General features: G+C 36.7%; 1 protein-coding gene across 5 annotated transcripts in view; it reads right to left on the bottom strand.

The window, feature by feature from the left end:
* Positions 1–16,444, bottom strand: part of LOC135210751 (phosphatidylinositol 3-kinase regulatory subunit alpha-like) — a 584,655-nt gene that overhangs the window by 64,586 nt on the left and 503,625 nt on the right. For all 5 annotated transcript variants that reach the window (XM_064243583.1, XM_064243584.1, XM_064243585.1 and 2 more), the window contains one exon: positions 16,205–16,252. In XM_064243583.1, the coding sequence (XP_064099653.1) occupies positions 16,205–16,252 (48 nt within the window). The remainder of the gene's footprint in view (positions 1–16,204; positions 16,253–16,444) is intronic.

Raw genomic sequence — 16,444 nt, 5'->3', positions numbered from 1 at the left:
TGGCACCCTCTGCACTGAGGTATCAGGTACACTGGAAGATAACCCCACTTGCACAAATAGAGCACAATAAACACAACGTTCGTGCTTGCTTGATTACCGACGGTTGAATAATACTAAAAATTGTGTAACCTTTGATAAAAGAAGCCTGTACTCTTCGTCAATAGACGAGAATAGTCAACAACAACAACACCAGAGTATACAATTCGGGAGTCGTCAACAAACGGTAAGAATCGTGATTCGAGTTGGGACGAGAATCGGGAAGTTCAGAATCATAGAATCAGGAAGCTGAGAATCATATGAAGTTTATTGGACGACGCAGTCCTTTGTAAAATGAAAAAGCCTTTCGGTTTCGAACCAAACTTAACCTGACCTAAGTTTGGCTACGGTTTCAAAGCTAAAGGAAGGGGGGGGGGGGGGGGGGGGACCGCAATTAAATATATTCATACGTGAATATCAGATATCAATATTTACTAAATACTGATCTCACTTCCTTGACAACAACGCTGCAACTGCTGATTTAGGTCTGGAACGAACGAACATTAACTTTATAACTACAACCAGATGTAAATATATACTTTTATACAGCGTGTTGCTCGTTCGCGACAACATGTCTAACCCATAAAAGCCTCCAAACATCTGTGTTAACTCTCTAATTGAGACACCATGCAACCTACTGTCTAAAAAAAAAAAAATTACACACTTTACGCTGATCGTAAAATAAATCTGAGAGAGAAGAGAGAGAGAGAGAGAGAGAGAGAGAGAGAGAGAGAGAGAGAGAGAGTTATTTACGTAACCACTTCTTAGATCGTGGGTTTTAAAAGTTTAAAAATAGCCTGTGGTAACCACGGCCCATAGCTGTCTGTACCAGGATTGTTAAACCTTGGGGGAGCCTCCTATCAGTGTCTCCCATAACTCTCAGTGTGGTCGAACTCAAACTCAAAACAGTCGACTGCTCGTTGAATTTTCGTTTGCTTTACCTGTGCATTTTTATGAGAGCTGATATCTGTGGAGCGTGATAACTTCTTTACAAATCTTTACAAACCTTTTTCACAAAATCTTGCCAATCTTACACCTTTCACGAAAATATATTTCGGCTTGGATTCTGCTAAATTGCGATTCTCAATTAGAGTCTGCTACATGCAATGCTAGTCTACCTACTTTCATAATCTAAAATTGTATTTCCTTGCTAAATAATCTTATCAAATTAAGTTACAGATACTCAAAACCTATTAAATCCCAATTTCCATTCTCCAATCACTACCTCCTGTAACAAATAGGCTTATTTTATTTATTCCTTTATTTTAAATGCTATATATATACACATATATATACATGTGTATATATAATTGTAATAGACACAATGCCCTCACAACTTCAGGATTCTTCGCATTTGTCACTACAAAGCATTGAGATCCAAGTGCAAGGTAATATGAAGAAACTAGTATGATGTCCAGTAGAGGGAAACGAACCCGGGTTACCATAATCACAACGAGTCGTGATTATGGTAACCACATTTGCCGCTACCGGACATCATAATTTCTCCATATTTCTTGCACTTGGATCTCAAGGCTTTGTGGTGACAAGCATATCCGGAATAACGCAAAGAGGGATATATATATATATATATATATATATATATATATATATATATATATATATATACATATACATATATACACATACTGCTATCTCAAAGGCTCCTTTCAATTGCTGATGCCGAACAGGCACTAAAGCACTTGAGGGAATCACACTAGCCTTGGCTATAAGGGTTTCAGGGTCATGAAAATGAAAACATTTGGCGCCATCTTTCACATGCTCTCTCTCTCTCTCTCTCTCTCTCTCTCTCTCTCTCTCTCTCTCTCTCTCATTACTAAGGTCCCCCCCAAAACTGTCTTCCATCAACGTCGAAGTGGCATGTGTCGCCTCTTTTCACGAGGTCTCTCTCTCTCTCTCTCTCATATATCCCTGAAAGCCTGACTTCCAAACAATGGCCTAAAAGTATAATTAATATACATGTATTTATATATAAAATTATATATAAAATATACCTAAAAAATACTCAGACAGACATCTTCTAATGCTCCTTAAAACACTCAAATTATATCTCTCTCTCTCTCTCTCTCTCTCTCTCTGTATACATACATATATGTATGTATGTATGTACGTATGTATAATATGATATGTATGTATGTATGTATGTGTATATATATATAGATATATATATATATATATATATATATTATATATATCATCATACTACATATGAGAGAGAGAGATGACGAGAGAGAGAGAGAGGAGAGAGAGAGAGAGAGAGAGAGAGAGAGAGAGAGAGAGAGAGAGAGAGAGAGAGTTCTGACGTAAACTACCAAACTGACCTTCAATTTTAGATATATTTACTTGCAAAATCCAAACGCGTCGCCTCGCACTTAGCTAAACTTCGCGCGATAAAGGAGATGACGAATAAACGAAAATGAAAAAAAAAATTAAAATAAAAAAAACACAAACTTTCTCGACTGCATCAACACACTAAAGGGTAAACATGCTGCCCATACGTGAGTGGTTGGCTTATTACTACAAATATAAAAATAGTTAAATCAATAAATAAAATGCTTGGGCGTCCTTTCAGGGTCAATGGTTTCATCAGGGTCTATGAACAAGTCAACAATGAACGTAAAAATACCGAGAGGAATGTAAGCACCTCCTACAGGAGGCAGATTCGGAGTATTACCGGTTCTTGATCAAGGACCTTAATTTCAAATTATTATTCTTCGAAATGTGATGTGTAATATTCATTAACATGAACTTGCCATCGTAGATCTTTCCTCGGATCTCATACCTATGAAATAAGAGGATATCCTCATATTTACTGGGATGTTTGTCTTTTGCAACATATGCATTACAATGAGATTTGTATTTCTCCATTTTTTTCCACTGAGGTAATAGATTTCTCTGTATTTCTTGACTGAGTCACAATATTTTTCTGTATTTCTAGACTGAGGTACAAGATTTCTCTGAATTTCTTAACTGAGGCAACAGATTTCTCTGTATTTCTTGACAGAGGCAAAATATTTGTCTGTATTTCTTGACTGAGGCAACAGACTTCTCTCTATCTTTTTTTTTTTTTTTTTTTTTTTGACTAAGACAAAATATTTCTCTGTATTTCTTGACTAACTAAGGTAACAGATTTCTCTGTATTCCTTGATTGAGGCAACAGATCTTTCTGTATTTCTTGACTGAAGCAAAATTTTTGTCTGTATTTCTTGACTTAGGCACAAGTTTCTGACTGATTTCTTGACTTGAGGCACAAGATTTCTGTGATTTCTTGACTGAGCAACACGTTTCATTTACTCAGCTATTTTCTTGACTGAGGCAACAGATTTCTTTGTATTTCTTGACTGAGGCAACAGAATTTCTCTGTATTTCTTGACTGCGGTCCCCCCCCCCCCCCAAAAAAAAAATGAAATGCTAACACCATAACGCTTAGATTATAAAAAAAAACATTATGACTGCTCCAAAATTTTGATTAAACTTGAATAAATACAAGCAAAGACAAAAAAAATCTTATTAAACGCAGGACAAATCATTTAAAATTTCAAACTTCACATTTAATGATGACCTTCTGAGAAGCAACATCGTAAGCTTAGACAACTCGTCTCCCTTTTTAGTAATAATAATAAAGAGCTCTCATGAGGGTGAAGGGCCTAATGACGTCACATTAATTCATTTCGTTGACGCAAGACGCTTCATTGAACAGCAATCTCGAAACTCTCCAGAGAACGAGGAGAGAGATGCCTGAAGAGGCCTTGTGAAACAGCAAATTAACATCCCGCCGACCGATACAATGGAAGAATAACATAACTTGAAGTATAATGACGACTTACAATGGCAGGAAATTGTCGTCATGTAAGCAAAACAATGCTTTCTATCAACTCGGGCATCTCTCTCTCTCTCTCTCTCTCTCTCTCTCTCTCTCTCTCTCTCTCTCTCCAAGCATAATGGACATAAGGGTATACCAACAATTCTAATAAAAGATGTATGGACTTGTGGTGATCTAGAACAAGTCATGTTTATTTTTGCATTGCAATCTTAACAGAAACCAGAGAGAGAGAGAGAGAGAGAGAGAGAGAGAGAGAGAGAGAGAGAGAGAGAGAGAGAGAGATTGCAAGTACACCACACCGACCGATTCACATTTCTTGACTAACACATCTGTTCAGATGCGTCTTAAAAAGAAAGAAAGAAAAAAAAATTACAAATATTCGAGCGAAACAAAAGTTAAAGAAGTTGAACAGCTGAGCGGGCAGGTAACAGCAAAGAATATTCAAGACTGCCCACATTCGGTTTGCTCGTGGACTTTCTAATAGCTAAAACGAACGAGCTACAAAAGAGTTACGTCATTGGCAGAATCAAAACACATTTGCTCATTGTACTGCCAGAGAGAGAGAGAGAGAGAGAGAGAGAGAGAGAGAGAGAGAGAGAGAGAGAGAGAGAGAGAGACCTCAAGATTTAGCATCACCTTCTGGTCGTTGGTCGAATTCTTGAAAAACGAGAAACCATCAAGAACCAAAAGGTCCACCACAGAGGGCGTCCCTCACCATCCTGCTAAGGCACAAGTCAAATAAAGAATGCACCCTGAGTGAGGCATACCCATTTGTTCCTGATATTGCCATTCGGGAGAGGAAGTGATAATATAAACGAGTGAGGGGGAGAGATATCTTATTTGCCATTCTTTTCCAAACTACTTAAGGCTTTATGGCGCTCTATAAGGAGTTCACACCACCAATTGATTATTACACCAGATTATAGCAACGTTCCATCACTGTTTCCTGAACAGAATGGAGATCACTAAACAAATTAGAAAGCCAATACAGGTAAAGGTGGTGATGTTTAAGGGTGAAATACTAGCAGTTCGTTTCTTTAAGTCAATCAGAATAAAGGAAGGCGGCTGGACCCTATGGGAGAATAAGTAGTTAAGGGTCGCCATGAAAAGTCCCTCTGCCAGATTCTGCCACTCAGATCTTTCCAGTCCTTTGACTCCACTAATCTCCAGTCATCCTCTGCCTCTCGTGCCAGAGTTCTCGTCCAACAGGTGACAACAATGTCTATTACTGTTGTGGATTCTTTTCGTGGTGGATTCTTTTCGCCCAAAATTTACAAGTAACTCCACGAACTAACGGACGTGACTCAAGGGACATAAATAGAAACATTGTTACGGATCCTACTTCCTTTCGCCAATGATATATCAATAGCAATATGAGATTATAGAAAGGCGTCCATTAAAAAAAAAAAAAAAAAAAAAAAAAAAAAAAAAAAAAAAAAGAGAGAGAGAGAGAGACGAGAGAGAGAAGAGAGGAAGAGAGAGGAGAAGAGAAAATAAAAAACAAAAAAAAATGGAACAGTAATGGAAGTCAAAAAAATTCCACAATTTGTAAATATGTAGGACAGAGATCACAGCCATATTATCATTTTCTGAAGAGCAACATTGAATTCTACAAAAAGTGATCCATTTCCGAAGCATGACCCTCTATGAACGATGATTCACGGTTGGGCTTTTGAAAAGTTTGGATACCGTGCACAAAGAAATCATGCTTTATCAGTGATTCATCATATTTTAGAGCTTATCAAGAACAATTCCTCTAAATCTCCCTAATTCTAAGCAGTCTTTAACTATCACTATCAGTTGTCAAGTCTTGAAACAAAGATATAACATCACACAACTCTAACAGGTCTTAAAAATGATTCACAGAATTATATGCTAATTATACCAGTGTGTACCAATCTCTGTAGCATCAGCAACTGAACTGATCGAGAGACCATAACACGTGAACAATACACATCCATATATAAACATAACATTACATATCCATATATAAACATAACAGAGATCTTTAAATTTAAAAAAGAATTTTAGTATCAAGACCTCAGTATAACCAGTTACACTTCCGAACTGCAATTTTACAGACATAACAAGTAACATCCGGTTAAGGCGAGTCACTCAAAATACAGTGGATTTCTTTATCATTCTTAAGTGTCTGCCCTTTGGGATATCGATCATGGAAAGCATGGAAAAACTACGAACCTTCTTAACTAGGGAAAGATAAGTACAATAGAGTAGTTTTTTTTCTATGTATACATACATTATATATCTATATACATATATAATAGTTGTCACTGCAAATCAACCTCACCATGAAAACCATGAAATCCCGAGAAAATGAGAGAGAGAGCGTGGAGTTTGCAGGAAGAATTCTGAAAAGGAATTCTAAACGCAAGTGCTTTGCAACCTGACAGCACTGCTCTCTCTCTCTCTCTCTCTCTCTCTCTCTCTCTGTCTCTCTCTCTCTCTCTCTCCTGTAAGTAGGGCGCAATTGGCTGAATTCCTGCAATGACGTCCGCGATGAAGGGGGAAGAAAAGACCTGAGAAGCTGAAATGTAGGAGGTGGTGGTAAGAGGTGATAATGATGAGAGGCAGAAGGGGAAGAGAAAAGTTGGGAGAGGAGGAGGAGGAGGGAGGAGGAGGGAGAGAATGATAAAAAAAAAAAAGGTCGAAGAGAAGAGGAGGAGGAGGAGAAATACCCCCTAAAAAGTCATGAGACATTTCCTCCTCAAAAGGTGTTCATGACCAAAGATATGATCGTCACTTAAAACTCATAACATTCCCATTTCCCCCCTCCCCTTCCCGCCTTTTCTCGGACCCTCTCCCCCCTTTTCTCGGACCCCCTCCCCACCCTTTCCACCACCCTCCCAAACTCGCCCTCCACCCCCTTCCCCGACGAAGTCGTAAAAGTTTCATGTCCGGAATGACCTTTCCCAAGAATATACAGGTTGCCAATATCCATCTGGAGAGAAGGGGGGTGGGGGAGTTGTTCCTTCAAGGGGAGGGGTGGAGGTAAAGGAAAGTGCTTTTTGTTTTGGAGAGAGAGAGAGAGAGAGAGAGAGAGAGAGAGAGAAGAGAGAGAGACCCGTCTATTGTCTGTATACGTGCGAGTTTCATAAAGATGATTTTCCACAGTAAAATGTACGAGTAGCGATTTATACTGAAAATAAAACCAAAAAGAATAAAACTACCAAATTTGGAATAAATTTATTAAAACTACAAAATGAAAAAATAAAAAAATCCTTAATATAAAAGGCTTCTTCACGTCTTAATCTACAATCTACTGATATTGGTAAACTCAAGCACGAACATTAACTGTGGGGAAAAGTCGAGAGAACATCCTGGAAGAATGGCTCACCAAAAGCAGATTAAGAACGCCAAGCATGCATGCCTTCGCGGGAGGTAAAGTCAGAATCACGTGACTGCAGGGCCTTTGTGAAACTTGGCAAGCAAGGAGGGCCAATGCACTCTTATTTCACACACACACACACAAACACATATATACGTGTGTATGCATATTATATATATATATATATAGATTATATGATATATATATATATATATATATATATATACAGAGAGAGAGAAGAGAGAGAGAGAGAGAGAGAGAGAGAGAGAGAGAGAGAGAGAGAGAGAGAGAGCACAATATTCTTCAGTCAAAAAAGTAAAAATAAAAGAAAAAAGTCCCTCACAAGCACACATATATCAATTCGAGAAATCTTGCGGAAACTTCAGGATTCTTTGTTTCTGGTAACGTCAAATCTTTCTTCACGATTCAGAATTTATTTTCCTATAATGTTTTTAAAACCTTTTTCTTCTCCTAGCTCTTTTTTTTCCCATTAAATTTTTGTCGCAGCACGGTTTGGACAAACTTAGAATTCGCACAACACAAAGTGCTTTTAGAAAAAAAAAATTATGAATGACCAAACCTTATATCCACTTTTTCTTAATCAATTTAATTGTCATTTTCCCTGGGAAGGGAGTGCGCCCCCTCATCTTACTATCAACAAGCTAATAACCTTTTTATCCATGGAGGATGTACACCAAGTTTGGTTGAAACTGATTCAGTGATTGTGGAAGAGAAATGGAAAATTTGAAGTCTAAAAATACATACAAAATACAGAGAAATAAAAGAATAAGACATGTATAATAATTATCTAGTGGGCTGACTATTCAATCACAGTGTTGAAATTGGTACAAAAATTGACAAAATTATTAACGAGATATTCAACATAACTCGTCAAAGAGCGGCCCCAAGTAGGACTCCAGTATCCGTCCCTTTCTTTCAAACTCTGTCAAAACACACTGGAATGACGAGGGAATGGACGAACAGAAAATGTCATGAATCGTAAGCAGCAGATATTCTAAAAATGAACACTCAATCTTTGTATCGTACTTGGCAATGACAGATAAATTTACAAAATCAATGTAATGTTGACAGTCAAGTCAGTCAATTCCAATACGGTTGTTACTGATAGCAACAAGAAAAACATGCCGATTTACATGAATACATACATACATTATATAATATATATATATATATATATATATATATATATATATATATATATATATATATATATATCTCTTTCATATCCACATATGACCCCCTGATCTAAAACTATACGATATAACAGCACGCAAAACCACCGTTCTGTCGTGAACGATTAACCTAACAACTTCGCAAGAGCACTGTGGCCAGATCATCAAAGAGCACAGAGGCGCTGGCAAAAGTCAGGCTCGGGACCTATGGCCTTACCAGGTAGACGAATGAATAAGAGCGATCGATTGACGACTGCTAAAACATCCGTCACAACATCTAGGTTATTGACGCGTTTATAATATTAAATATGAAACTAAAAAAACACATAAATACATACATTCAAAATGATTTTCATATATTTATATTTTCATATAAATTTCTGAAACTGACTGACTCATAATTTATGACTGCTAAAACTGGTGATTAAATAGGAAACACATACCTAAATATGTCTAAATGGAGTTTCATATAAGAAACATCGGGCATTGATCGATTGATTTGTGGCTATTAAAACTGGCGTTGCTACAATTAGGTTACTGACCCAACGAATAAGAAGAAGGCTGACGAACGACACGGGTATACCCTAGAACACTTCTGACGCCAGCTACCACGTACTAAAAATATAAAACTGTGGTCTTGACCATTTCCTCATGCGATAACGAGACATCCGAATCGCGTGGAAGAATTAACTATCTACTCCGGTATCTATTTTTATGCAAATAATGTCCCAGTTTTTCCCTCAATTAACTTTCATATCCCGTCAGACAGTTCCGGTACAAATTCCAAAGATGTATACTCGTATTTCACCAGCCCGGGCTTTTTTTTTTTTTTTTTTTTTTTATTTGTCATGCCCCTAAGTTAAGTTAGGTTAGGTTAGGTTAGGTTGGGTTGGGTTAGATTAAGCTGGGTTGGTTTGGGCTGGGTTGGGTTGGGGTAGGTTAGGCTAGGTTAGTTTAAGTTGGGTCAGGTTAGCTCCACTTAGTATCTTGCAAGTAATTTGGATGTGGGAAACATAAAGAGATTATTTTCAAGATTCTACGATTAGTTTTTTAAATATAGCGTTCCGCTGTTTTGGGTAGGGTCCGGGACTTGGTTACAGTTCGGGATTATGCGGCACAGCTGGGGGGTATTTCATTAACATTCTAAAACTAAAATACAAAAGCCACAATGAAGAACGGAAGTTAAATAAAACTATCGCTAAAGATTCCCAGCGAACCATCCTCTCATCACTGGGATCGGGAGTCAACTACTACTATTTAAAGCCATTTTTTAAGGTCCTAATTCTGCAATTTACGTCAGGAATGACGAAATCGAGAAGTAAAATATATTCCAAAATACAAGGAGAAAGATAATCTTTATCTTCATAAGTGTTAGCTGTTATCGAAGCGTTTAAATGTCACATATTGAAGTTTCATGAAACTGACATTTGAAACTCGAGTGCAGTGAGACATCTGACATTATATATATTATATAAATACTATATATAGTATATATAATATAATATATAATATATATTATATATATATAGCTATATATATATATATACACATATATCTATATATATATATACATACATACATAATATATATATATATATATATATATATATATGTTGCATAGTACCTGAGTTTCAAATTTGTTAGCGGCCATAATTATGTGTAGGGAATTTCCATTATGGTGATGTAATTTATGAAATAAATCAATGTAATTTGCGGGAAAAATTCATTTATGAAAGAAACAAATGGCATCGAAGATACAAACAATATAATTTGCAAAAAAAAAAAAGCAATAAAATTTACGAAAATGAAATTTACGAAATAAAATTTTAAGGTACAAATCAATGTAATTTATAAAACAAATCAACACTACCCATGAAAGACAATGTCACCAGTAGGGTATCAAAGCCCCACTAGACAATTTGTGAAAAATAACCTATTGTGAATCTTACACACATCCACAAAGGTCCATCATATTGGCTAGTACACTGACATTGATTTTCAATTATTTGTTAACTCAGTTTTCATCTGAACTTCACATATATGTCAAGTCAATCAGACGCACTGCCAATATCAAATATTCACGAATTTCTTTCAATATTTACTTCTAAACATACGGACGCTCAATGTCCGACAATTCACACGACACCAACTTGGAATCTGTTTATTAAAATTCACTTCGATAAACTGACCACACTTGTAAAAAGTCTGCCTGAAATATATTAATTGCACTCGATTTCTGAATGTGGAACACAAATACAATCAGGAATAATACGACCAAATATGAACTTACACTTGACACTTTGGATAAAATAAGGAATAAAAAGACCAAATTTGAACTTACACTTGACACTTTGGATAAAATCAGGAATAAAAAGACCAAATATGAAATTACACTTGACACTTTGGATAAAATCAGGAATAAAAAGGCCAAATATGACCTTACATTCCACACACTGGATAAAATCAAGAATAAAAAGGCCAAAAATGAACATACACTTGACACTTTGGGAGGATCTCATAATATTAAGCACCAAACTAAGCCATATTACTATTATAATAAAAATCCTTACACCTATATTTTCCTCATTTCAACTTACCCAAGATTGTAGTACACAGTATCAAAATATGCATCACAAACAATGAAATGCAATCATTTGTTCATTACCTAACCACATAAAAACATATTTCCTTAACTTACAAACGTGAGATTTCGTAAGACATATGGCAATAAGATATCTAAATGAACTTACCATAGGATATGTCAACAACCAACTTATACTAGAACAAAACATCTTCTTTAAAAAGATAATTTCGAGTAACTATGTTGAGTGAAAGTCACCATTTCAAGTAAATACTTCAAACTATGAAACTAAAAAACAAAAAATCACATATATTGGCCTCCTATCAAAATTCTGACTGAAAATTTAGCAAAATTTTGATTATCCTCAATTCTCACTTTTATTCAAAATTAAAACTTTGCTAAAGATAGACTAAACACCAGGGCAGTTATCTGTCTCTACAAATGTAAAATTTGAAACACACACACACAATTAGTCATGCATCCATGAATACATGACATGAATTACCTTGTTTCACTTACAGCAGTTTTTGCTGTTCCGATCGTTTCATAATATTATATATATATATTATATATATATATATATATATAATAATATATATAATATATAATATTATATATAATATATACATATATATATATCATATCTATCTCTACATTATATTACTTATATATATATAATATATTTATATATATATATAATAATACATAAATAATCTATATTATACATTCACATTTATACAATATATAATATATAATTTACATATATGTATATATATATATATCCACATATAATATATATAATTTTTAAATAATATATATATATATATATATATATGCATTTGAAACAATCGGAACAGCAGAAACTGCTCTAAGTGAAACAAGGTAATTCATGTCATGTATTCATGGATGCATGACTAATTGTGTGTGTGTGTGTGTGTGTGTGTGTGTGTTTCAAATTCCAAGAATTCTCATGGCAACATCATATGAGCACCAATTACGATTGCAAACAAAATGATAATCGACTTCAATTTGTTGTGGCTTTGAGAACATACTGCAAATACGAGAGAGAGAGAGAGAGAGAAGAGAGAGAGAGAGAGAGAGAGAGAGAGAGAGAGAGAGAGAGAGAAGGGGGGGGGGGGGTCCCCAGCAGCAGTGAATGGAGGAACTTCTTGAAAAGGACTCTTCACACTTGCACCCAAGGACATCTGTAACAGCGGCAGAAAACATCCTGAATCCTTGACCAAAAAAAGATTTTATAAGGGGAGGGACCGTCTGCCTGCCTGCCAGTGTCTGCCTGCTTGTCTGTCTGTCTGTACACCTGTCTCAATTAGGTGACCGACATTGGCTGCAGCCTCTCCTTATCCAGACTTGCCATTTGTTTATACTGTTTCTTGCGTTGCTGCTGATGACACTATTGGTTTAACTCATATATATATATATATATATATATATATATATATATATATATATATATATATATATATACATATTACATGATTTAGGTCTGTCAGTCAGCAGCAACGACATAAAACTATAAAAAAAAACACACACACAAAATAACCCACTTGAAAAAAAACCTTACTACCCATAATAAACAACCATAAACAATCACGAAGGCTGTAAAGCAACATTACGGAAAAACTAAGACGAAAAACCCTAAATAAGGACTGGGATTATATATCAAATTTAGGCCAAAGAGGAGAAAAATCTTGCAGTTGCACTTGTGTTGCAGAATTCTTTTTTGTTGTAAAATCCAGTCTTATTCTGTTACAAAATTCCGTCTTAGCCTGTTACAAAATTCTGTGTTCTTCTGTTACAAAATTCTTTGTTCTTCTGGGGGAGAATTCTGTCTTTTTGTAGAATTCGGTCTTATTTTGTATTTTGTTGCAGAATTCTGCCTTCCCCTGTAACAAAATTGTCTTATTATGTTGTAGAATTCTGTCTTGTTCTGCTGTAGAATTCTGTCTTGTATAATTTTGTCTTATTCTGTTGCAAATTTCGTATTCAGTTGCAGAATCCTGTCTTGCTCTGTTCTAAATTTCTATTGCAGGATTCGGCCTTCTATACAAGAGTTCTGTCTTCTCCTGTTGTCGAATTCTAATAGCAGCATGCCCTCTAATACAGAATTCTGTCTTCTGTATAGCAGTAGTATTCTGTGTCCCATGCCCCTATGCCATCTAAGACAAGGGGATGGCAGTGCTTCAAGATGGTACTATTGTCTTCCTTGCACTGATCTCTTTTTCGTAGTCATTTCTTTTAAACCCAAGAAATGGAAGCTAATATAACCAAGAGAGAGGCGAAAAGCCATGCTACTTCCACAGCCTGAATGTGGCGGGAACACAACAGTGAGCTACCACATGATGATGTGAATGATGTGACAGTATAGTTTCACCGGTCCTGCTTTAAAAGCTCCAATTTTGGGGGGACGGTGTTGCCAGTCCTATGAATTCTCTTTTCTGGTTGCAACCCGTCACGACTGACTAACCACCAAAGCCCATTCACACGTTGGGTAGAAATAGGCAAAAACGATCTCTTTAAAATGGGGGCGTGTCCATGCTACCCATCTCGCCCAGCAGGATTCCAACCTGGGGGGGGGGGGGGGGGGGGGGGGGGGGGGTCTTCTGGATTGGTAGGCGAGAAAGTAATCTTCAACTGTAAGCTTCTTTCCGTTACAGAGCGTGGCTTTAAGTATGGATCCTCTGATTCTCAACTAGAACTTCGGGATGAGAATGCTATTTTCATTTTCTTAACCACTGGCTAAAATTCACTGCAACTGACTGACTACCATCTGTCTCATTTCCTGCTTTGACTCAGAAGTAAAAAGGATCTATACATACACGCATACAGCCACACACATAAAATAAGAGAGAGAGAGAGAGAGAGACTACTTACTGAAACGCACATAGCAATGAAATTTGGCAAGAAACAGAGATAAAAGCACAACGCAAAAGAGAAGAAACATCACATTGGGTCAAGTCACCCTCTGACAAACGCAAAACAAATGGAAATTGCATCGATGAAAGATAAAAAAAAAAAAAAAAAAAACTAAACAAAGTTAACAACTGATCGAGAGTGGTGATGATAATGATGATAATAGGTAATAATTAAGGATAACGAGGCCACCGCATATGACTGCGATTTGAGAATTAGAAGATAAATAAAGTTGGACTCCACAACCTTGCTCTAAGCACACCCTAAGACACACACACACACACACACACACACACAGGGCGACGTAAACCCCCAAGAATGATACTTACATGCACGCACACGCACATACACACACTCGCACTTGAATGTAATCCAAATGAGCTCGCCACGGTAAACACGCTCTTAACAGCCGTTACCACAAGGTCGTAAATGAGCAAGGTGGAGTTGTTGCCAAGCCAAGCTATCACCACATGAATAATTGATACCGTATCTCTCTCTCTCTCTCTCTCTCTCTCTCTCTCTCTCTCGGGGGGACATCCTCCACCCCCACCTCCCCTCTCCCTCTCTCTCCCTGTACATATCCGCGCCTAGCATGCATACACGACCCTCGTTTCGACAAGGTGCCCCACCCCCTTCCCTCCCACCCTACCTACACCCTCTGGCCAGGTGCTGCTCTGAACAGCAAGACGACCAAATCTCTAAGCGTTAAGTTTGCCGCATTTCACTAAACTGACTGTGCGCCTGCGCAAAAAAAAAAAAAAAAAAAAAAAAAAAAAAAAAAAAAAAAAAAAAAAAAAAAAAAAAAAAAAAAAAATCGTAAGCGCAAACTACAAACAAAAATACACACTTACAGATACACACAATACACACGCAAACATCCTAGGACGTACATCATATCTGTTTACAAATGTTATTTCACCTTCTTCATATACGCGAATTGCATTCACAAACGATGCTAACTAAGAATATCACTTGATTTTCACAGGAGACACCCACCATCTTTGATTCTTTTTTATTTTTCTTTTAAATAAAAATTCACTTCGATAAACCGTAATTGTGAAATCGTCAACCTAAAGGTTTCTTTTCATTCTGCTCGATATCCTGAATGGTAAAAAAAAAAAAAAAAAAAAAAAAAAAAAAAAGTACAACAGACCAGATGGGAACTCACTCAAACACATTCGGACGGACTTCGACAATTGTTAGGAGAGGGTATATGTATAAAATAGAATGGGGAAAAAATAATATGGACGGAGGCACAGTAAATGGACTGAATGGGGTTGCAGCTTGGGCCGAAGGAACGCTTGCAAAGAACCTTGAGTACTGCCTACAGGAAGGAGATGAACGAAGTCTTGGTGAAGACCTACGAGAAGGGAGATAAACAAGCTCTCCATACCCAGTTCAGATCTAAGGAAATAAGCAGCCCCCCCCCCCCGTCCCCCCTCCCCTACGATCGGGAATTCCCACAGACTTAAGGTGAGGGGGAACAACCACTCGGCGAATTGTCCTGCTCGCGGTCTGCTACTGAGCTGGGCAGAGCAATAACCGGTTTTATCCGAAATTTCGCTGGTTAACAGCACCCGAAGGCCCTCTCGTCTTGCCCAGGCCTGAAGGGAACAGGAAACTATAATGCCACAGGTCGAATTTGAACGCTTCGAAGTTGAGGCTGATATGGTGTTACCATGAGATCTTTATTGCTAAACGGTAAACACTAAAGGGGTAAATGTATTCCTAACCTGGTAAACATTTATTACACAAAAAAAAAAAAACCATTTGACAAAATGATTCTTAAAAAATAACGACTCTTCAAGATTTGTATTGAATGACTCCATTCTTAATATGTATAGAACAAAATAATAATAATAAAGCGATTTAAACTACATACGTAATTCAAACTTCAATCAACAATAAATAATAAAAACCTGAAGACACTAGAAACTTGAATTCTTATATCCAACTAAAGCAAAATGGTCCCTTCTTTCTGACAAAGTTATAACAAATACCCAACAATAAGAATCATCCAAAAAAAATTCTATTAAGCCTAAAGCAAAATGAATTTTAAGTCCGTTTACCTTATCTTACATCTACTTTATTCATTGCACTGGAGAAAAAAAAAAAAATACTACCTTTCATGGGACCAAACTCAAGCTACGAACGACCATGATGCCAGTAGACATAAGAGTCAAAATTTCAGAGGGAAATGAAAAGAAAGTTAACTATTACAAAAATAAATAAATAAATAATTAAAAAAGAAGAATGTCATGCTTTTCCGTACTCACCTTCGCACTGCTTGCCAACGGGTCCACTTCCCCAAATGTAGTCACGACCTGAAAAGAAAGGGAAACAATAAAAGCATTAGAGAGAGATTACAGCGACATCTATGACGCTGAAATGTCAATCATGCGACTGAAGGCAGAATAAACCCACGTGACGTCATCATGAAATGCCTGCTTGGAGTGTGTGTGTGTGTGTAGAAAGGCAAAGATACCGATTTGAAATGAAATCGATTACTGATGCCA

The sequence above is a fragment of the Macrobrachium nipponense genome, chromosome 4, assembly GCF_015104395.2.
Source record: "Macrobrachium nipponense isolate FS-2020 chromosome 4, ASM1510439v2, whole genome shotgun sequence".
Taxonomy (NCBI): domain Eukaryota; kingdom Metazoa; phylum Arthropoda; class Malacostraca; order Decapoda; family Palaemonidae; genus Macrobrachium; species Macrobrachium nipponense.
Note: the sequence above shows the minus strand (reverse complement) of the source record. Positions and strands in the feature narration are given on the sequence as shown.